Source organism: Simochromis diagramma, unplaced genomic scaffold, assembly GCF_900408965.1.
Source record: "Simochromis diagramma unplaced genomic scaffold, fSimDia1.1 OVJJ01000674.1, whole genome shotgun sequence".
NCBI classification, from domain to species: domain Eukaryota; kingdom Metazoa; phylum Chordata; class Actinopteri; order Cichliformes; family Cichlidae; genus Simochromis; species Simochromis diagramma.
In genome coordinates this window covers 1-22,281 of record NW_024387360.1, presented here as the reverse complement: position 1 = coordinate 22,281, position 22,281 = coordinate 1, and the positions used below count along the sequence as shown (strand labels likewise).

The 22,281-nt window shown below is 42.2% G+C and overlaps 2 protein-coding genes across 6 annotated transcripts in view; one reads left to right on the top strand and one right to left on the bottom strand.

The window, feature by feature from the left end:
* The window catches only part of LOC120718787, a 29,340-nt gene extending 9,623 nt beyond the window's left edge, over positions 1-19,717 (bottom strand). Inside the window, exons 1-3 of one of the 5 annotated variants that reach the window (XM_040007496.1) lie at positions 19,501-19,715; positions 19,348-19,350; positions 1,651-1,657 (exon numbers count right to left, since the gene is read on the bottom strand). The gene's annotated coding sequence lies outside the window, so the exon portion shown is untranslated. Of the gene's footprint in view, positions 1-1,650; positions 1,658-19,347; positions 19,351-19,500 lie in introns of those variants that run through there. The other 4 variants (XM_040007493.1, XM_040007494.1, XM_040007497.1 and 1 more) reach the window with 4 other exon arrangements.
* On the top strand, positions 10,494-19,515 carry LOC120718788 (alpha-2-macroglobulin-like). The gene is made up of 8 exons (XM_040007498.1): positions 10,494-10,819; positions 10,899-11,079; positions 11,177-11,330; positions 17,626-17,678; positions 17,784-17,804; positions 18,354-18,519; positions 18,594-18,678; positions 18,775-19,515. The coding sequence occupies exons 1-8, from the start codon at positions 10,740-10,742 to the stop codon at positions 18,959-18,961; spliced, it is 927 nt and encodes a 308-aa protein (XP_039863432.1). The 5' UTR covers positions 10,494-10,739; the 3' UTR covers positions 18,962-19,515.
* Positions 19,718-22,281: the final 2,564 nt, after the last annotated feature.

The window sequence follows — 22,281 nt, the reverse complement described above, 5'->3', positions numbered from 1 at the left end:
TATTTCCAGCAGTGCAATATTAGTCCTAAGCATCCCAGAAACGACAAAGAAAGTCATAAAGTCAAACATAACTTTTAAAAACACCAGTAAAGACTCATGAGGCCTTGATAGTAAAAAACTACATTTCCGCAAAATGACGTCACTTCCGGTTTTGGGCAGGTCATGGCGGACATGTGATAGTTCGCGCTAATGGATGTAGAAAGTGTTACAAACAGCTGATCGGATCGGCAAAGCGTGTTTCTGGAATATTATGTTTTTGTTGCTGCAAGTGCTTTTTATGCAGGTTTTGCAAAGCCATATGTGGAAGGAAACTGTGACCTAGGACAAGCTGATGGCATAAGATGTGAGTACAACTCCTCCGGTTTTAAATGCAAAAAAAACTTCTTGCGCTACCTCACGTGGTAGCAGTGCTACCGGGATTTAAAAATAGTTATGCAAAACGGAGCGTGCCCGCTCTGACCGCTTTTAAAGGGTTAATAGTCTGCAAAGACTTTGTGTGGATTCCAGGGTGTTCTGGCATTCAAAGCCTCCTGGGAGCATGGCAGTGGTCGTACCTTCTCTTATTGTTTTATGGTAGGATAAACACATCTATATCTGTTTTATACGGTGGCCCCTAGAGACAAAGCAAGTACAAACTCCAAAACATTTGCAAACTCCAAAAACACATGCAAACTCCAAAACACTTGCAAACTCCAAAACACTTGCAAACTCCAAAACGCATGCAAACTCCAAAACGCTTGCAAACTCCAAAACATTTGCAAACTCCAAAACACATGCAAACTCCAAAACACTTGCAAACTCCAAAACACTTGCAAACTCAACGACATCGACTGGGACATGTTCACAGCATGCGCAGTCGAAATCAACGAGTTTACGGAAGTAGCAGTATGCTTCGTCAATATGCTAGCGGAGGAGATTATCCCCACTGCCAGAGTCACCACATTCCCAAACCAGAAACCGTGGATGGACAGATCGATCCGCACTGCAGTAAACGCCAGGACCGCCTCCTACAACGCGGGTCTCGCCACTGGCGATATGAGCGCCTACAAAGCGGCCTCATACGGCGTGCGGCGCGCGGTGAGAGATGCCAAACGCCGGTACCGGGAACGTGTGGAGTCCCGCTTCCAACACGGCGACACACGGAGTATGTGGCACGGACTACGCACCATTACGGACTACAAAGCCAGGGACACTGCGCCGAGCAATGCCGACTCTGCATTCACCAACGAGCTGAATCGCTTCTACGCCCGTTTCGAGGTTAGCCAGGCGGCTAATGCTATCTACCGCCTGACTACCGAGGACAGTGACGTCATCAGCGAGAGACCGGTGACCAGCATCGCGGAGCATGATGTCCGAGCGGCACTGAGGAGAGTGAACACAAGGAAAGCGGCGGGGCCAGACGGCATCACCGGCCGTCTGCTGCGCTGCTGTGCTGACCAGCTAGCAGGTGTTCACTTACATCTTCAACGAGTCCCTGGCGAAGTCTGTGGTCCCCACATGCTTCAAAAGATCCACCATCATCCCTGTGCCCAAGAACAGCAAACCCTCATCCCTGAACGATTACCGGCCAGTTGCACTGACCTCGGTAGTAATGAAGGTGTTTGAGAGGCTGCTGAAGAACATCATCTCCTCCTCCATCCCAGACACCACAGATCCGCTGCAGTTCGCCTACAGATCCAACAGATCCACAGAGGATGCCATCGCCCACGTCCTACACACCACTCTCAGCCACGTGGACAAGAAACAGGGTAACTATGTGCGAATGCTGTTTGTTGATTACAGTTCAGCGTTTAACACAATAGTGCCCTGCAGACTGTTCACAAAGCTGAGGGATCTGGGACTTAACAGCCGTCTGTGTGCATGGGTGTTGGACTTCCTCACTGGCAGAACTCAGGTGGTGAGGGTGGGCAGGTGCTTCTCCAACAGCATCACCATCAATACAGGAGCACCTCAGGGATGTGTCCTCTCGCCACTGCTCTACTCCCTCTACACTTCAGACTGTGTGGCCACCCATGGCTCCAACACCATTGTGAAGTTTGCTGACGACACAGTGGTGTTGGGTGCCATCTGCAACAACGATGAGGCGGCCTACATGGATGAAGTGAAGAATCTGGCATCGTGGTGCCAGGAGAACCACCTCCAGCTGAATGTCTGCAAGACCAAGGAGCTGGTGGTGGACTTCAGAAGGGGTCAGCACAGAGACTACAAGCCCATTATCATCAATGGAGCTCCAGTGGAGAGGGTGCAGTCCTTTAAGTATCTTGGTGTCCACATCTCCTCAGACCTGACATGGGCTGCCCACATTCAGGTCCAGACCAAAAAGGCTAGGCAGCGCCTGTATCACCTACGACAACTGAGGAAGTTCGGGGTCTCTCCAAAGATCCTCAGGATTTTCTATACAGGCGCTGTGGAGAGCATCCTCACACAGAACATGACATCGTGGTTTGGGAACAGCTGTGTGAAGGACCAAAAAGCTCTCCAGAGAGTGATCTGTACAGCAGAACGCTGCTGCAGGATTGCTCTCCCCCCGCTTCAGGACACCTACACCAGGAGATGCCGGACTAGAGCAGATACTGAAGGACCCGTCCCATCCAGGCAACAAACTGTTCCAACTTCTGCAATCTGGTAGAAGGTTCTGCATCTTCCGGGCAAGGACAGAGAGACTCAAGAGGAGCTTCTATCCCCAAGCCATCCGTGCCCTAAACACACACACCCGCCCTCTCACATCATCTATAATTGACTGAGACAGGACTCTCTTCCAGACACTAAACCAAGGCACAATGTACATTTCAATTCCTTTAATTTTAAATATGTTTATATTGTCTATCCTGTAAAATAGTCAGATGTCTATTCATATTAATGTACAGAATTCACCTGCTTGCTGCTACTACTGCACATTCACCCAGTGTGTATATATATATATATATATATGTTCTTCCTCTACACCCCCCCCAATTTTTGCACATGTCGAGGAGCGTGTCAGGCTACATTTCACTGTGTGTTATACTTGTATAACTATGCATGTGACAAATAAAGAACCTTGAACCTAATTGTTTTCTTTCGCTTTTTGATGTACTGCAGAATATTTTTATAAAATCCCAGGCCAGGAAAATCACCTTCATGTTTTTCTGTGTTTTATCTTCAGCTACTTTGACACAAAGGCATCTGCTGTGATGCTCACACCTGTGATAAAGTCTTGCGTGTGTCAGCTTCCTTTTTATTGATACAAAAATATGTAAATGTACTGATCTGAATTGTAATATTTCTGACTGTCAAAATTTCCCAGATTTAAATCGAATCGAATTAAATCGAATCGTTGATCGAATCAATTCGGGACCTTGTGAATCGGAATTGAATCGATTCTAGAAATCAGTGACGATACCCAGCCCTACCCAACATATCCCAGACTTCATAGTGCGGTGGTGGTGTGGATAATTTTGCCGAAAAAAAATGGTGGAAGTGGAGCGGAGGAAGAGTAAACTTTCAGAAGTAAGTACTGAATATTATGTCACTTATTCATGCGCCAATGTTTTTATAATGAAGAACATTAAAACATTACTGTTGGCCGCATGTCGGGAAAGTTATGTGACATTAGCGATGTTTGTACTAACTTGGTTTTAAAGCCTTTACTTCAAAATATACGCCGTTCAATAGTTGACTTTAATCTTACAGAGAATGTGATGATTTTATGGATAATTAAAGCCAGTCATATATCCACAAACACAACAAGCTGAAAGTCAGTGATGCTGCTCGGTTTGCAGTCCTGAACATCACGGCACAAGCAGGATTCACTGCACTGTTAATGTTAGCTGTGTTATATTGCTGCCTCTGTTCGGTGGTGTCGAGCCAAACGCACTTTAACGTGTGTTTGAACGAGCTGACGGTTCACTCGTTAAGCTGAAAGAAAGATGCTTTAATCACAGCAGTCACACATGTGTCCACTGTACCATCTGGAACTCTTCTTGTTTACACTCGTAATAACACAAACACTAAATCCTGCTTCTCTGGTGCTGTTGTGTAGCAGTGTGTACACCTGAGACTGTCACCTGTCTGTCTGTCCTGCACTCTCTCTCTCTTTCTTTCTCTCTGATTGTGTAATAAAAGTATGAACATGTGTTTATAAGTTACACTTGTGTTTGAATCCTGCAGCTTATCACACATTTGATTTCCATGTGTGACGACTGCAAGTGTCCAGAGTGAGGACAGACTGAGGGAGCCACTGCTGCACATCATCTGTGAGGCTTTGCACCCCTGATGATCCACCAGGACAAACTCAGCAGTGTGTGAGGAAGAGGAGGAGGAAGAGCCAGCAGCAGCTGACAGATGGAGAGAATAGACAGACTGTTCCCTGTTTGTGAAGGACTGCTAGGAAAGTTTAACATAACTGTCTGTGCTGAATCAGTCTTATTAGGTAATGTTCAAATAATGTGATCATCCCAGTGTTTTCAGTGTGGGAGAAAGTACTCAGGGCCTTCAAGTTACACACTATGAAAGGCAGCAACAAGTTTAATGTTCAGAAACCTAAAGTCTGTATCAGCAGCAGAATGGAGCTAAAAATAAATGTTGGTTTCAGTTCTATGAAGCTTTGAGTATTTTGGATCAGTAGCTGCTGTGTTTGTTGCATCATATTGCTGTAATTGTTTATATGCTTTATATATTCTGAGCTAAGTTGATCTATAGTGTTACATCATATTCTATAAGGATGTTATGTGTTTGTAGACTTTCTGCCCAGTTTGACCCATTTAGCAGACGTCAGCCTGTTTAAGGCTCTGATGTCTATTCTGTGTGACTTACAGCAGTTATGACATGGTCTGATTTTCTCACCCAATAAAGGAATATTTCATATATCAGTCTACTCTTCATTCTATCAGACACAGTTATCACAGCTCGTACATTTGCTTTTTACACATATATGTAAGCAATGAGCCAAATGTAATAATGCCAACATACTGAAGGAACAACATTTGTCTCTTATATATGATACATCTATATATACACTGTCAAAGATACTTGTCTTTGAGTGAAGATTTAAGGTGATAAGACATATAAATAACTGCAACTTGAATCTGTACTGAAGCTCAGTATTTGACACAGAGTTCATGTTCACTGCTGTAATAGCTAATAATGATTAATATAATAACTATAATATTGGCCATATTATATTTACATTACAAAAGTGATATGACTTTAGTCTCATGAACAACATTAGCTAATTGTTATTTACTAACTAATCTTAAATGACTGTTCAGTACAGAAATGAAGCCCAACAATCATGTTTTACTGTCCTGTGGTCTCAGCCTCAGATACTTATCAAATCACACAAAGCTCATGTAGAAACAAACACACAAATGAACAAAATATGTTCTCCTTCATTTCTTTTCTTTTTTTTTTGTGTCCCGTTTGGATCTATAGCCATCAGAATTGTTGTCTTAAGGCCAAGAAAGATGCCAAGCGGATTTATTTTACCAAGTGGATCATCATGGCCATGCCATATTGGTCCATTTGATTGACCTTTATTATAATTATGAATTTATTTTATTTTCAGTTGCTACAAACGGGACAGACATGACTGTGGGATAGGACAGGGGGAAAGAATGAAAGAAAGAGAGGGAGAGAAAGAAAACCAAAGGGGAGAAGAGACGGTGAGAAGGGGGGGAAGAGAGAAAAACAAACAAACAAACAAAAAAAAACACCTGGGTCACCTGTATGGAGAAAAAAAAACAGAAGAGAAAGCAAACAACAAAGAGCAACATAATAAGAAAAAAAAAGCACCATCACAATGAACTAGCTAGCAGTAGATATCAATAGATACTAAATAATAAACGATATTATGCAGCACGCAAGATAGACAGCGCACAATGTGCTTTGAGGCAGCAGCCAAGAAAGCTGTAGTCCGCGTCTGTGAATACCCACGTGTACACCTGTGTGCATACCTGTGTGGATCGGCATGCTTGCATTCCAAAGGTTTCTCCATGTAATGATCTGCTAGGGAGTGTGGGGAGCCACAGCCCCGTCCTCCAGGGTATGAAGCAGGTATGGAGGAGATCCAGGCCCCAGACATCCAGAGGCCCCCAGAACACAAGAGACCAAGGAAGACCCACAGAGGGGCAGCCGTGCCACTGTCCCAGTAAGAACTGAGGAGAGTCCCAGATGAGGGCTCATTCAGCAGCCGCGGAGCAGAAGCCAGGGGGAGTTGCAGTGACGTGCCCGTGAGCTCCGGCGGCAGCCAGCTGTGCCTGAGTGACCGAGCCCCAAGCTGAGAGGCCGGGGGCACCCCACCTCCGAAGTGGCCCGAGCGAGCCCCAATAAGCGGCCACCAAGGAGTGAGCCAGTGTGTACCCGGACGCCCACCCCCAGACACAAAGAACCACCAACGCACCGACACCTGAGGGAGTCCACCACCGGCAGGGGAAGTGGTGGTGGGTGGAGATAGGCCTCCAAACCTTGGAGGGCCTGAGATGTCCCCAGAGAGGTGGCGTCTGATACCCAACCTGACATATAGACACAGACATACAGGCACACACAGACACAAACATCCATTCCCACCCTCATGCTCTCATATACACTTACTCCACACTCAACCGACGTGGAGACAGACATAAAGAGACGCTGTACACACGATCACACTCCCCAAGCGTACTCTACAAACCGGGTCTAGGTACCCTTGCCCCTGGAGGGGGGAACTGCACCCAGACCCAGGTGGTGTTACCCTTTTCCCTGCGGTGGGGAGAGGCAGACCGCCCCGACTCCGCAGCAGCAGGGAGGCCCCACACTCCAGACCCCAGTCGGACGGCCAACTCCTCCTCCTAGCCCCCCCGCTCCAGCAGGCCGCAGAGAACGGGGGTGAGAGAAGACTCCAAACCTCCCTCCACCCGCTCATTGTAGTGTTGATGCATGTGTGTTCTAAGGTGCAATTAAAACCCAGGAGGGCATGGAGCTACCTGCCAGAGAGCAGCAGGTATGCGCATAGTCCCTCCTGCTAGCCCTCAATGTCTACGTGTATTTAAAATTGAGAGGTGGGCAACGATGCCAGGGGTGAGGTGTACACCCTGATGGTAACTTGGACTCCGTGTATCATGCCCACCCCCAAGATCCTATATGTATGTGTAATGAGGGTGTGAGTAATGTGAATGTCTAAGTTGTGGGATAAAATTGAGGGAGAGGCAGCCAGAAGGGGACAGAGGGGGGGGGGGGGGTATCCTCCTCTGCACCCTGGTGACATACCCCTACTCCAAGGCCCTGCATGTGTGGGTGGTTGTGGTGGAGCGGGAAGAGGGAGGCAGCTGGAGATGGGGAGGGAAGGAAGGGAGGGGCAGGTTTCCCAGAGACAGAGCGCCCCCAGAACCTCACGCCCATCCCGGACCCACCCGGGGGCAGACAGGCTACCAGGTCAGTAACCCACGTCCATCAGCACAAACTCTCCCCTAGCCCCGCTGCACGCAGCCACGAGGAGTTCTCCTTCATTTCTGTCAAACAAAGTTGTATGACACGTTTCCAGCGGTTAGTATCATGGTTGCTAGGCAACCTGGGAAGCCTGACGGAGACTAGACCGTCCCATACAGACAAACTTGCCGTTTATTTTGCAAATCGAGCTCAACACTGCCCCTAGCATCCTGGAGCACTTCCGTTGTGTTTTGGAGTTTGCATGTGTTTTGGAGTTTGCATGTGTTTTGGAGTTTGCATGTGTTTTTGGATTTTGCAAGTGTTTTTGGAGTTTGCATGTGTTTTGGAGTTTGCATGTGTTTTTGGAGTTTGCAAGTGTTTTGGAGTTTGCCAGTGTTTTTGGAGTTTGCAAGTGTTTTGGAGTTTGCAAGTGTTTTTGTGTGCAAGTGTTTTGGAATTTGCATGTGTTTTTGGAGTTTGCACGTGTTTTGGAGTTTGCAAGTGTTTTTGTTTGCAAGTGTTTTGGAGTTTGCAAGTGTTTTTCTTTGCAAATGTTTTGGAGTTTGCAAGTGTTTTGGAGTTTGCATGTGTTTTTGGAGTTTGCAAGTGTTTTGGAGTTTGCAAGTGTTTTTGGAGTTTGCAAGTGTTTTGGAGTTTGCAAGTGTTTTTGGAGTTTGCAAGTGTTTTGGAGTTTGCAAGTGTTTTGGAGTTTGCATGTGTTTTGGAGTTTGCATGTGTTTTTGGAGTTTGCAAGTGTTTTTGTTTGCAAGTGTTTTGGAGTTTGCAAGTGTTTTGGAGTTTGCATGTGTTTTTGGAGTTTGCAAGTGTTTTGGAGTTTGCAAGTGTTTTGGAGTTTGCAAGTGTTTTGGAGTTTGCATGTGTTTTGGAGTTTGCAAGTGTTTTGGAGTTTGCATGTGTTTTGGAGTTTGCAAGTGTTTTGGAGTTTGCAAGTGTTTTGGAGTTCGCATGTGTAACGGAGTTAAAAATACATCTGAAAAACATGCACTTACCTGTTCTTAATTTTTATTTTAAGTGTGAATTTTATCATCTTTTTTTATTGTATTTTATTTTGAAAACCCAGAAACCAGATCTCACTCTAGCATTTAGAAGCTGCTAAGGCTTCCGCTCCTCACAGCGCGCGTTTGCACTGTGAGGGTAAGTTCTGTAATGAAAGGCTCTGGAATTTTTATGGTTTCTAGTGTGAATGTTGTTACATAAGTTGATGTATGTCGATGTATATAGGTTCATATTGATATTAAAAAGTTTCTGTGTAACCGAAACAAAGGCTGGTTGCTGTTAAACAGTGTTTCTGCCGTATTTATGCTCTTTGGCAGTAAGCTTTTGTTAGCCCCCTAGTGGTTGCTGCGCATGGCAGGAAATGTGTTTGGATTTACTGTTTTTCTGTGCTTTTTGTGATGTTGTTTGACATTGTAGGAGCTACAATTGCTGGTACCATCAGAAGACACCTGTTGAGTGTGTTTTATGTCTTCTGCAGGTACGTGAGCTTGTTAACAGTCATTTTGTCTGTAAAGCACAAGCAAGTGAAAATGTAATGCGCTATGGTTAATTTGTCCACTAGAGGGAAATGTTTAGTCGGTGATACTTCTGTTATCCTGTTATTTTGTTTTATACGATTGTGAAATGTATTTTATTAGTCATAAGATTTCTTTTTGTATACAAGTTCAGTGTGACAGACTGTAAAATGGGAGAAATTATTATTTTCCATCTTTTCTTTATTAAAAAGTTAATTGTAAGTCTTTCAACACAGCGCGCGTTTGCACTGCGAGGGAGCTACAATTGCTGGTACCATCAGAAGACACCTGCTGAGTGTTTTTTATGTCTTCTGCAGGAATAAACTGTGAAAAGCCAACCTTTCTGAGCGTCTGTGATTTATGAAGAGCTGGAAGCGTTACACATGTGTTTTGGAGTTTGCATGTGTTTGGGAGTTTGTACGTCCTTTGTCTCTAGGGGCCACCGTAGTTTTAGGCTAAGTGCCTTTTGTTTAGATGAACTGCTGGACTCCCAGACCAGCAGATTTAGGGAAGTCTTTTATGGGATGTCGCGAAATTGATCAATGTAGAGCAGTGTCACAAACCACGGAGGCCCCAGAAAAGTGCAATCAAACGTTGAGTTCATTAACAGCCCGGAGAAAACATCAACATATGTCTTCTGACCAAAATACATGTTGTGGACACTTATAAAGCAGTGGGGTACACTCCAGATCTATGAAGTTTGTCACGATTTGAGCATGCTGTTTAGGGTCCATGGCCACATGTTCCAGCACTGTAACCATGAGTGAGCTCATGTCATAAATACATGTATCATAATAAATATCTAATAATATCATAACAGCAGCAAATATTCAGTATATCAGTACAGACTTCAGTCTTTCATGGGTTCAATGCTGTTAACTGTTTTTAAACAAACTTTATTTTCTGCATTTGTTAACAAGTATTAACAAACTGTATTAACATTTATGGATTAACACATCTGTATGTGTGTAAAGCATGCCCCCCACCCCCGCCCACAGCCCCTTAGTGAGACAGAACAAACAAAAACCCTTTTCCCGTAAAGGCAAATCAAACAAGACAAATAGAATAACATGGGGTAATACTGCTGGGTCCAGAGGGTCAGAGATAATGACTCATTCTCAGCATTGTTACAGTTTAAAAACCAGACTAGAAATCCCTCCACACTCAGTGCAGTTATTTCAGTGGGCTGAAGTTTGATCTGTGGTGTTTACCAAAGTGCAACAAAAGGTGTTTAACATGTTTCATTTTGAATTCTTACAGAAACATTGTGATTTTTGTCTTTTAAGCGTGTATAGCAGTCTGTGACATCACTGATGAATCCATCCGTTGTGTTTGAGCCTGTTATCACTACACAAACGTTTGTTTAGTCTTTCCCGAGAAATAAGGTCAAAAACATGGCAGTCAGACATCCCACGCTGGGTAAAGGGAGTTACACCTACTGTAGCTCCCAGTGATTTTAGAAAATGTCAGTAGTTACAGACTACAGGGGTGTATCCCAGCACTGGTGTTAAGACAAACATGGACACAGACAGAATAGAAATAATATTTTGTAACAGCCGAATTAAACTTGGAGCTGATTTAGAAACATCACCTCGGAGCACTGTATGTTACTGTAATGTTTTACACTGAATGACAAGCTTTACTGTTGTCTATAGTTTAGTGTTCAGTGCTGAAAGCAGGATTGGGATTTTGTAAATGTGTAAGTGATTGACTTTGTGGAGATCAGAGTACATGAGTGCGTTTCAAACACGTGGCTGTTATGTGGGTGGGGACGATCAGCCGATATTTAGCCGAAGCTGACACTGAGAACGAACACAACCAGTCATGGACCGTCTCTGGATCCTGAGCTGCACTCTGTGTGTCCTCCTGAGCTGGATGCATGTGGATCAAGCGGTGGCTGAACCGTGAGTTTGTCTTCAGCGTGTTTTTGTCTGTGTGAGTTGTTCACTGCAGTAACTGCTGTATGTGTGATGCTGTATGCAGCCAGTACCTGGTGGCCATTCCTGCAGTTATTGAAGCTGGAGCTGAGGCCAAATTCTGTGCAACTCTCCGACAGCCCAGTGGGACTCTGGTCATGACTGTCACTTTGATGTCCCGAGAGAAGAACACAACCTTATTCACGCATACGTCAAATGAGGCCTTTCAAACCTGTGTTCAGTTTGAGGTTGGCAACCAGCACTTTCACACACAAAGTGTGTTTGTTAGTTTTTATTGTAAGCATTATAGGCTTTAATGACTATCTAAATATCCCACTGTCTCAGGCTCCTTTGGTACGAAAGGAGGTGCAACATTTTCAGGTGGAGGTACGAGGAGACACATTTTACTCCAAACAAGTCAGAAAAGTGATGATCCGAGCGTCTGATCCCTTCACATTCATCCAAACAGACAAACCCATCTACCTCCCTGGACAAAAAGGTAACAATGTGCTGTTATGTTATATACAGTGGGGCAAAAAAGTATTTAGTCAGCCACCGATTGTGCAAGTTCCCCCACCTAAAATGATGACAGAGGTCAGTAATTTGCACCAGAGGTACACTTCAACTGTGAGAGACAGAATGTGAAAAAAAAATCCATGAATCCACATGGTAGGATTTGTAAAGAATTTATTCGTAAATCAGGGTGGAAAATAAGTATTTGGTCAATAACAAAAATACAACTCAATACTTTGTAACATAACCTTTGTTGGCAATAACAGAGGTCAAACGTTTACTATAGGTCTTTACCAGGTTTGCACACACAGTAGCTGGTATTTTGGCCCATTCCTCCATGCAGATCTTCTCGAGAGCAGTGATGTTTTGGGGCTGTCGCCGAGCAACACGGACTTTCAACTCCCGCCACAGATTTTCTATGGGGTTGAGGTCTGGAGACTGGCTAGGCCACTCCAGGACTTTCAAATGCTTCTTACGGAGCCACTCCTTTGTTGCCCGGGCGGTGTGTTTTGGATCATTGTCATGTTGGAAGACCCAGCCTCGTTTCATCTTCAAAGTTCTCACTGATGGAAGGAGGTTTTGGCTCAAAATCTCACGATACATGGCCCCATTCATTCTGTCCTTAACACGGATCAGTCGTCCTGTCCCCTTGGCAGGAAAACAGCCCCATAGCATGATGTTTCCACCCCCATGCTTCACAGTAGGTATGGTGTTCTTGGGATGCAACTCAGTATTCTTCTTCCTCCAAACACGACGAGTTGAGTTTATACCAAAAAGTTCTACTTTGGTTTCATCTGACCACATGACATTCTCCCAATCCTCTGCTGTATCATCCATGTGCTCCGTGGCAAACTTCAGACGGGCCTGGACATGCACTGGCTTCAGCAGCGGAACATGTCTGGCACTGCGGGATTTGATTCCCTGCCGTTGTAGTGTGTTACTGATGGTGACCTTTGTTACTTTGGTCCCAGCTCTCTGCAGGTCATTCACCAGGTCCCCCCGTGTGGTTCTGGGATCTTTGCTCACCGTTCTCATGATCATTTTGACCCCACGGGATGAGATCTTGCGTGGAGCCCCAGATCGAGGGAGATTATCAGTGGTCTTGTATGTCTTCCATTTTCTGATGATTGCTCCCACAGTTGATTTTTTCACACCAAGCTGCTTGCCTATTGTAGATTCACTCTTCCCAGTCTGGTGCAGGTCTACAATACTTTTCCTGGTGTCCTTCGAAAGCTCTTTGGTCTTGGCCATGGCGGAGTTTGGAGTCTGACTGTTTGAGGCTGTGGACAGGTGTCTTTTATAGAGATGATGAGTTCAAACAGGTGCCATTCATACAGGTAACGAGTGGGGGACAGAAAAGCTTCTTACAGAAGACGTTACAGGTCTGTGAGAGCCAGAGATTTTCCTTGTTTGAGGTGACCAAATACTTATTTTCCACCCTAATTTATGAATAAATTCTTTACAAATCCTACCATGTGAATTCATGGATTTTTTTTTCACATTCTGTCTCTCACAGTTGAAGTGCACCTCTGGTGCAAATTACTGACCTCTGTCATCATTTTAAGTGGGGGAACTTGCACAATCGGTGGCTGACTAAATACTTTTTTGCCCCACTGTAAGACATGTAGTTCATGGGGCGATCGTGGCTCAAGAGTTGGGAGTTCACCTTGTGGTGGTCAGAGGGCCCGGTGGCGCCAGTGTCCGGCAGCCTCGCCTCTGTCAGTGCGCCCCAGGGTGGCTGTGGCTACAATGTAGCTGCCATCACCAGTGTGTGAATGGGTGGATGACTGGATATGTAAAGCGCTTTGGGGTCCTTAGGGACTAGTAAATCGCTAAATAAATACAGGCCATTTACCATTTACCATTCAAATTCCAACATCATGAGCCAGCTGCTCCACCATCTCCAATTTGTGTAAAACGTTTTGTGGTCCAAAATTTGGACACACATACAGTGATTGATGTGTTCATCCAGTCATGTTTGCTTCATATAGCAAAATTTTTTCAAGATATTTAATACGGTCGATCGACCGAGATGTTTGTTCGCAATTTGAAATCCGACTCCATCTTTGAACATAACTACCGTATTTTCCAGACTATAAGGCAAACTTAAAATCCTTTCTTTCTCAAATGTTTCTCAAAATTTGACAGTGTGCCTTATGTATGAATTCTGGTTGTGTTTACTGACCTCGAACAGATTTTATGTGGTACACAGTGCTCAAAAATCTGTGAAAAAATGTTTTAGTATGCCTTTGGTAAGATATGAAGCCTGACCGCTTGATGGATTGTCGGAGCATTACGGCTAGAAGAGTCAGAAGCCTGGGTCCTAAACGCCGTATGTTCAGGTCCTAAAGTCAAACGAACACTGCAGCATCACTGAGAGTTACATATCAAAAATTATAAGTTCATCGTCAGTGCGCCTTATATGGGGCGCCGTTTGTAAAGTGAAACATGCTGAAATTAATGGCAACATTTTCCCACATTTAGCTCAAAACAAGTCGTTTTTTACAACATTTAGTAAAATATTAGTAACTTTTCATATTTAAAACAGAATTTTAAATGTTAAATCTAAATGTTAAATATTCAATCCAAATGTTAAATCTAAATATTATATTTAAATCTAAATCTAAATGTTAAATCTAAATATTATATTTAAATCTAAATCTAAATGTTAAATCTTTTAGCTTTTATTTTGGTATTTCCATTGATCCGTAGAATAAATTAGCATATTAGCCTAAACATTTAGGTTTAACATTTAACATTTAGCATTTGGATTTAACATTTAACATTTAGATTTAACATTTAACATTTAGATTTAAATATAATATTTAGATTTAACTTTTAACATTTAGATTTAACATTTAACATTTAGATTTAAATTTAATATTTAGATTTAATATTTAACATTTAGATTTAACATTTAACATTTAGATTCAATATTTAACATTTGATGAAAAGTTACAAATATTTTACTAAATGTTGTAAAAAATTACTCGAAAAAATATGTTTTTGTAAGGTTTTGAGCTAAATGTGGAAAAATGTTGCGGTTAATTTCAGCATGTTTCACTTTACAAACGGCGCCCCATAGCCTTATGGTCCGAAAAATATGGTATTTTAAAAAACAACAAAAGGAAAAAAAATCCCACAAGTTTCATATTTGAGCTCACACTAATAAAGAACTTCACATTGCAAAAGACAGCTACTGACAGCGAATGGTATGCAGTTATTTCACAGTGATGAGAAATAAAATATGCATAATACTCAGAGTGCACAACTTCCCCCAAAGGGCAAAGGACATATTATATTTTCCATTTTGAGACCTGCTGCTGTGATGGAGAATTAGACAGTAATTCAGCTTAACTTTGTAATCGGGGACAGATAGCACGAAATAAATCATGTCTGAGTAATGCCTCTTAGTTTATTTCAGAGTCAAATTCTTTTTATATGAAAGTTTAATGGTTTAATTTTTAATAGTTCACAATAAAATAAATGTGTTTAAACATGGCTTTGGAATTCAAAGTACAAAAAAATCGTGAGGGAAGAATATGGAGGGCCTCGGGTGCCAAAATGTATTAAATACATAATTAGATAACCAATTAAATGTGTCATTAATTAAAATATAAATTAGCAATATCAGTTCAATTTCAATAAATTACATATATATGTCTCATACCAAGGGCGTAGATTTGGTTTTGGCATTGGTGGGGGTGGATGATTCAATAAATCCAATATATTATTATTATTGTCCTGTTTCTTTTTTTTTTTCCTTTTTTTTTTTGCTTCTTGATAAAAAAGGAGAAATATACTTGCCTACATATGCTATTCTACATGCTTTTAAACCATTTAAAATTACAATTCATAGTTTTATTTGTGAAATATATAATGTTAAATTACTGACTAAGTATTTCAGGCTTAAGTTTACTTCAGCCATATTCCATATAAATCAGGTATCATACAAAAATAAAAACAGCTTCAAATACAGTCATGACAATAAAAGAATATGACTTTAAGGACTTAACAACATTAGTTCAGTTATAGTACACCAACATCTCTGATACATTAGCACTAAGGGAACACTGAATGACCTGGTGGCTTTGTCCATAAAACTACTCATCATCAGCCCTGGCTCCTCCCCTCTGACTGCACTAGGACATATTGCCACCTGATAAAATAACACATTGATTCTTTATATTGCCATATAAAAAGTGAGACGTGTCAATTCAGATTCTTTGTCAAACATACACTAATGAAACAATTTACGTCAGCAGCCTAACAATTGTCATGATAATAAATACTAGTTAATCTATAGCACCACATCATCAGCCAGTCACCTGTGAGCTCACCTCTGTCTGAGCTACAACATGGCAGAGCTGCCTCTGTCACCTGATCAATAACAATGAGACACTCCACATACATGCAGTCACACATGTGCTTCAAATACAGTCATGAACCACCAGGTCATCATCCAGTTTCACCTGTGATCTTGTGTCACCATTACTCTCTGAGCTTTGTGTTGGTTCTTCTGTCACCTGACAAATAGGACAAACATGACAATAAGAATAAAATGTGGAGCTGCTTCAGTGTTTCTGTCACTTTGTGCAGATCTTGACTCGTCAGTAATGTTTGTAGTGTGAGTGCATTTTTAAAACAATTTGTGCAAACTGCACTACAAGGTGGAATATTTGCAAAATCATGACTACCTCATAATATTTTGTCTCAAAGATTAACCCTATGAATATGTCAGTGCCATTAGGATGAAATTATTGTGTCACCAACATTTTAACGTTAAACATATAATTCTAACAGCCTCTGTAAACTAATATCCTGGCTGCTCGAGGCTGCGTTTTCTCTGACAGCTTCAATCAAAATTAGAAATGCTGCTCTGAGACTGAGAGAACTGCTAGTGCTGCCTGCTGTGCAGTTAGTTTCCAAAACACGTTATTCATACAGTTTTAGACTGATGTGGTTCAAAACCTAGCATAGCCTGTAACGTTATTATGACGGACACATTTTATGAGTGAACTTGGCTTTAAGTGACTTACAGGTTTCTTTGAAAAATACTTTCTTATATCCAGGTTCTTCCTCTTTGCTGCCATCCTCCTCTCCTCCTCACAGCGCAGGCTTGCCGCTTCTAAAACAAAACAGTAGTGGTGTGCAGATTGATACTGAAATATCGATTCTTCCGATACCAGCAATTTATGTTCTAGAATCGATTCTCCTATTATAATATCGATATTTTAGTACTCTGGGGCAAATTTGTAGTTTTTCCATTAAAATGAATGCAGTGGAAAGAAACTACACAATTCGGATCGTCTAATTTGGAAGGGACTACTTCCTCTTATGCCTTTCATAGTCACATGCGGAATACGGCTGTATAAATGTGTGCAGCCCCTGGCGTGCACACTCACAACTGAGCGCAAACAGAGTCCTGTGTGGACACGTTGTTGTGGCAACACCACTGACCTCGTCAAACACCTCGGAGTAAATCACATCACAGAATATGATAAGCTTATGTTGAGGCGAACTGAAGAGGACAGGGACAGGTGCTGCTAGGGCGAGACAGACGTCTCTCGCAGAGTCCTTTAGTGCTGCAGGCAGGCAACATGCTCAAATGGCGTACAACGTCAGTTTTTTTTAATTCTATATGATTATTCTGCATTGTTAAGCAATAAAAACAAGTTGTCTGATGTCCTCTAATCATTATGAAGCAATATGGTTATTTTATTATTACAATTACATAATAAAATTATATATTGTATTATGAAATGCAATGAAACATTAAGTTTTTGTACAGAGTATCGGTATCGGATCAGTATCGCCGATACCACCCTGAATTTTACTTGGTATCGGATCAGAAAGGAAATCAGTGGTATCGCACATCACTATTAAACAGAGCTCCCTGAAAGGCTCAGCCAATCACATTGGCCATATTTGTCACATGAGGTAGGACTCCAGTAGAGAATGTAATTTAACTCTTTCTGCACCGCTGGGAGAATGAGACGTCGACAGATGTTTTTTTCTTTCTATCGGGTTGTTTTTTTTTACTCGAAGACATCAAATTATTGTTGGGGACAATTCAATAATCGCTGAATATTGGTGGGGACATGTCCCTTCCGTCCATGCCAAATCTACGCCCTTGTCTTATACATGTCAGTCCATTATCTGAGATCTGTCTTGGCTTGCTGTGTAGGGTAACCAATCAGATCCATGTTTGATAAGTTGCAGTGACTTTGTTTTAAAGTACAAAGAGAGAAACAGAGGTAACCTCTCAATTCTTCTCAAAGTGAATTTCAGAGTCGTTACGATGGATAATAAAATGCGACCTGCCAATCAGCTGGTGAGTTTTTGAACAGTATTATTAATAATGCTGTTTGCAATTTGGATGCAGTGATTTACACAACAGTTTCTTAACTCCACCTGTCTTTCTTCCTTTTTCTTTCAGTATGATGTCATTGAACTTCAGGTAAGAGGGCGCCTCTAGAAAAGGCTTTTCCTTCTCTTGCAAATGCATCAACACAACACTGAACACATGCAGTCAGACAGACTTGAAGGTTCCCTGCTCACTGCTTGCATACACACTGCTTCTGCAGTATTACTCCAAGTTACTGACAGTGCAAGCTTTAAAAGCTGGACAAAGTGGGTTGCATGTATGTAATACACACCGTGCAGGGGTCTGTCCTGTCACTTGATGCCCCACATGTGAAAATAAAATGACAGTGATTAAATCAAATTAATAATTTTGATTTAATTACTCCACAAACACAGCCACAGCTTCCCTGTCATTACAGCTTAGGTTTCTTTATATCACTTAATTTTTAAACATTTATAAACAAGTGCTTCACATCTAGAAGGGGACAAAGCTGGCTGCAGATGAAGACAGGACATCTTTATGTCCCCCTAAATTTATATTGTCCAGTTTTAGCTCTAATGTTGTTGAAAAGGAAAATAAAGAATCTAGTTGGTACTGTACTTACACCTGTGTAGTAGCTGTCACTGCCACCTGATTTAACAGGATCCTCACAGTAACAGGATTGGACAGTGGCTAAATGAAACATCCAATAGCAGAATACTGCAGCTTTCTTACTCCTTGGACACTGAGGCCCGTGAGGGACCGTACCAGATCATTGTGTCAGTGGGTGAGAGGAAAATATCTCACAACTTCAAAGTGGAGAAATATGGTAAGTCAGTCTTATTTATTCTTAAATTTTTTGTTGTAATGGAGTGCAAATGCTGACATTCATATTTCCCCCAGTTTTACCCAAATTTGACGTGACAGTAAATATATCTGAAGAAGTGAGTATTGGGCAGGAAGACATTGAAGCTAAAGTGTGTGCAAAGTAAGGAAAAGTTCTTTCAGGACAAATTGTGTGTTGTAAAATCTGGAGTTTGGACAGCAAATGACTCATAATGTTTACTTATTTTTATTTAAACAGGTACACGTATGGACAGCCTGTACCAGGACGTGTTACAGTCAATGTGTGCAGACCTATTAATAAGTATAGAGGTTTTGGTATATCGGTGCACAGTGAGGATGATTTGGCCCTATTGCAGATAAGTGCGCCCTGCCACACAGAGACAAAGCAGGTACAGTTATGGCTTCATTTCTCTTTTTTTCTCTGATTCTTTGGGTACATTTAGGCCCCTGCATTAGCATTACAGCAAACGGGTTGCCTGCTCTACCCAGCTGAACTGGCGCTGTGTGTCCTCTTTACTTTTTTTCCCTACAGTTCATCATCTCATACTTTCATCCACGAATTTGAATTGTTAGTGATATCTCATCTTTCTTGGACGGACGTGTCAGCTCCAAAGGAGTGAAGTGGTTATTGTTGTGCCTAAAAGGCTGCATCGGTTGTGTTGGTGTTTCTAATATCTGCTAGATGATTAGCATTACTGGTAGGGCTAAAGCAAGTGGTGTGTCTCATCATGTCTGTCACACAAAAGAATACAACTTCTGTGAGAAATCTAAGAACTTCAAAAATACTCTGATCAGACTGGGACACCTAAACAAGCTGAACGAATATACATGTTGCACCCTCAGAGAGACATGACTCCATTCTCCTTTTTCTTGCAACTTTATTCTCCTCAGTTCAGGGTTGGAGTTTACAGGCAGCATAGCATATCATCAGCAAAACATCGCTTCCTCACGACATCCTCATGACATCACACGTCTGAACTCTGACCTCCTGGAGCCAGTAAACTACAAGAATGAACTAGAAATGTGTCCAAAAACAAAACACAATTAAATAAGAATAGTCTTTAAAGATTTTCCCAACAATTCAGAAAAATGTAAGTTTTATAACTACTTTTAGAGCGCAACATACACACATCAAAGATTCAGCTCCTGTTAAAAGTTTGAACAATTTAGGCTGATTCACTGAGTTACTGCTCAGTGTTGGGAAGGTTAGAGTGTATTCCACTACTATTTCTGTGTATTTTATTACTATCATTGAAGGCTACTCTCCACACCAACACCAACTAGATGTTTAAATCTTAATATAAATGAGTAACAGCAGGTGGACATTAGGTAAAGCTGCACTTTTTGCAGCGATCTCGTATAGAAAACTATTCCACGCATATATAAAACAGTTCAGCGACTCCGAACCGTAGTAAAGGGAACTCTGGCTGATACGTCGGGTTTGTGTCGGCTCGTAGCCGAAAACCAGCTTTACTTTGTTGTCTGGGTCACTTTGCTAGCGAGAGACAGAGAGAGGCGTTAAAGGCTGCTCCAACAGAACTTATTGTTTCGGAGGAAAACACGAACACTATGTACAGTCATTTTGACATTTTTTTTGACATTTAAGTATTTATTGTCATTGTCAGAGAACAATGAAATTGCGTTTGGGGCTTCCATACAACCCATAAATAAAATAATGAAAAAAATAATAAATACCCCTTAAAACCCAAGTGTAAATATTTAACCCAGTGTGACTTCAGTCCAACAAGACAATCCTTAGCAACAACATGAGAACATGACAAGTAATGTTCATAAGAAATTCAGACAAAGACCTGAGAAACATGACAGAGTACAACAATGCAACCCATTCAATATTATTGTACTGTGAGATATTATGTCAGATATGATAGTTATCTATTTAAGAAAGGGGGGGGGGGGGCAGGAGGGGGAAAGAGAATAAAGATATGATGCACCAATGCAGACCAGTTCATTGCTATTAAGAAGTTGGATATGGTTATTGTCCGTGAGAGGGGGGCAGAGAGTTCAGGAGCCTCACAGCCTGTGGATACAGGCTGTTGGCCAGTCTGGATGTTCTGGCCTGTATAGACCTGTACCTTCTCCCTGAGGGCAGCAGATGGAAAAGGTGGCGCGCAGGGTGATGTTGGTCCCGCAGGATACTGTGCACCCTCCTCAGACAGCGAGTGGGGAAGATATTACTAATCTCTGGCAGACTTGTTCCAATAATTCTGCCAGCTTCTTTCACCACCCACTGGAGTGCTTGCTGATCGGCCTTGGTGCAGCTGGGGAACCACACTAGAAATTCATACATCAGAACGCTGCTGATGGCACAGTTGTAGAAGTTCAACATCAGAGATCTGGGAATGTGTGCGCTCCGCAGTCTCCTCAGGTAGTAGAGGCGCTGTTGGGCCTTCCGTGCAACTGAGGTGATATGGTTGCCCCAGGACAGGTCCTCGGTCACAGTTACCCCCAAGAATTTAAAACTGCTCACCCTCTCCACCGCCTCACTGCCAATGAAGAGAGGCAGATGGTTGTTATGACCCTTCTTCCGGAAATCTACAATGATCTCCTTGGTCTTTTTGGTGTTTAAGACCAAGTTATTGTCGTGGCACCATGACTCTAGCTGTTGCACCTCTGTCCTGTAGTTTGTCTCATCGTTGTTGGATATAAGTCGGAGCACCGTAGTGTCATCGGCAAACTTAACAATGAGATTGGACGCGCAGGAGGAAATACAGTCATGGGTGAAGAGAGTGGGGATAGCAGACACATCTCTTACATCAACTGTTCAGAGGAGACTGTGAAAATCAGCCCTTTTATGGTCGAAATGGCCTGCTAAAAGCCACTACTAAGGAAAGCAACAGCAGAAGAGATATGTTTGGGCCAAGAAACACAAGGACGGGGACATTAGACCAGTGGAAATCTGTGCTTTGGTTCTAAGTAGTCAAATGAGAGTCTGTTGGTTCCACTGCCATAAGTGACACAGAAAGTTAATATATATTTGAATGGTGCCGTTTTTTTGTTTTTGTTTATTGTATGTCAGTGAGTGGACCAACTCCAGTTGATGAATTGTAAAACACTAGATAATGTGCCAGGTTTTAAAATAGGCAAGGCCAAAGCCATGGAACGAAACGCAGTTTGCATCATGTGAGGAAAAAATGGCATGTTTGGCATTGTAGAGAAACAAGAATAACAGTCAATTTGCTGCTCAGAGATCCGACGCAGAAACACACGCATACAAAAGGGAAGGTGAAACAGCAAGCCAACTGCGTTTTCCGCAATTTCAAAAAGCATTATTTCACATATCATCTTGTCCTCCTGAGGAATGACTTTGCTGCAATAGCAAGACAGGTGATAAATAAAGCCGTTCAGGTAGACTCACAGGGAAGCTTAGAGCAAAGAACAAGGGTGGAAGTGCAGGACAGCCAATTTAAGAGCGGTGCGTATAGCTGGACTGAGTCCTGCAGTGTGTCTCTAAGCCTTTATGTGCAGTTCTGATCCATTCCAACATGGAAAAAGCTTAAAGAGAAGTGCCTCACTGAAAGGGCTGTTTCTCCCAAGAAATATACTTTTGTTCGTTAGAAAATGTCCAAACAGGGATTTTGTAAAGAGGGATAGTAAAAACTGGCCTGTTGCTGCATTTTCCCTGTTTACAAGAAGGCAGACTTTGAAGACATTTTTACTTATTAAAGCTTGTTAAGCCAAAGTTTGTTTTAGTATTGAAAAAAAAAAACACATAAGGCATTTCATA

Excerpts from the sequence above, each read along its gene's own strand:
- LOC120718788 (XM_040007498.1), top strand. The coding sequence starts at position 10,740 with ATGGACCGTCTCTGGATCCTGAGCTGCACTCTGTGTGTCCTCCTGAGC. Across the intron at positions 18,520-18,593 it reads CTTCAAAGTGGAGAAATATG|TTTTACCCAAATTTGACGTG; the intron begins GTAAGTCAGTCT and ends TATTTCCCCCAG. Across the intron at positions 18,679-18,774 it reads GAAGCTAAAGTGTGTGCAAA|GTACACGTATGGACAGCCTG; the intron begins GTAAGGAAAAGT and ends TTATTTAAACAG.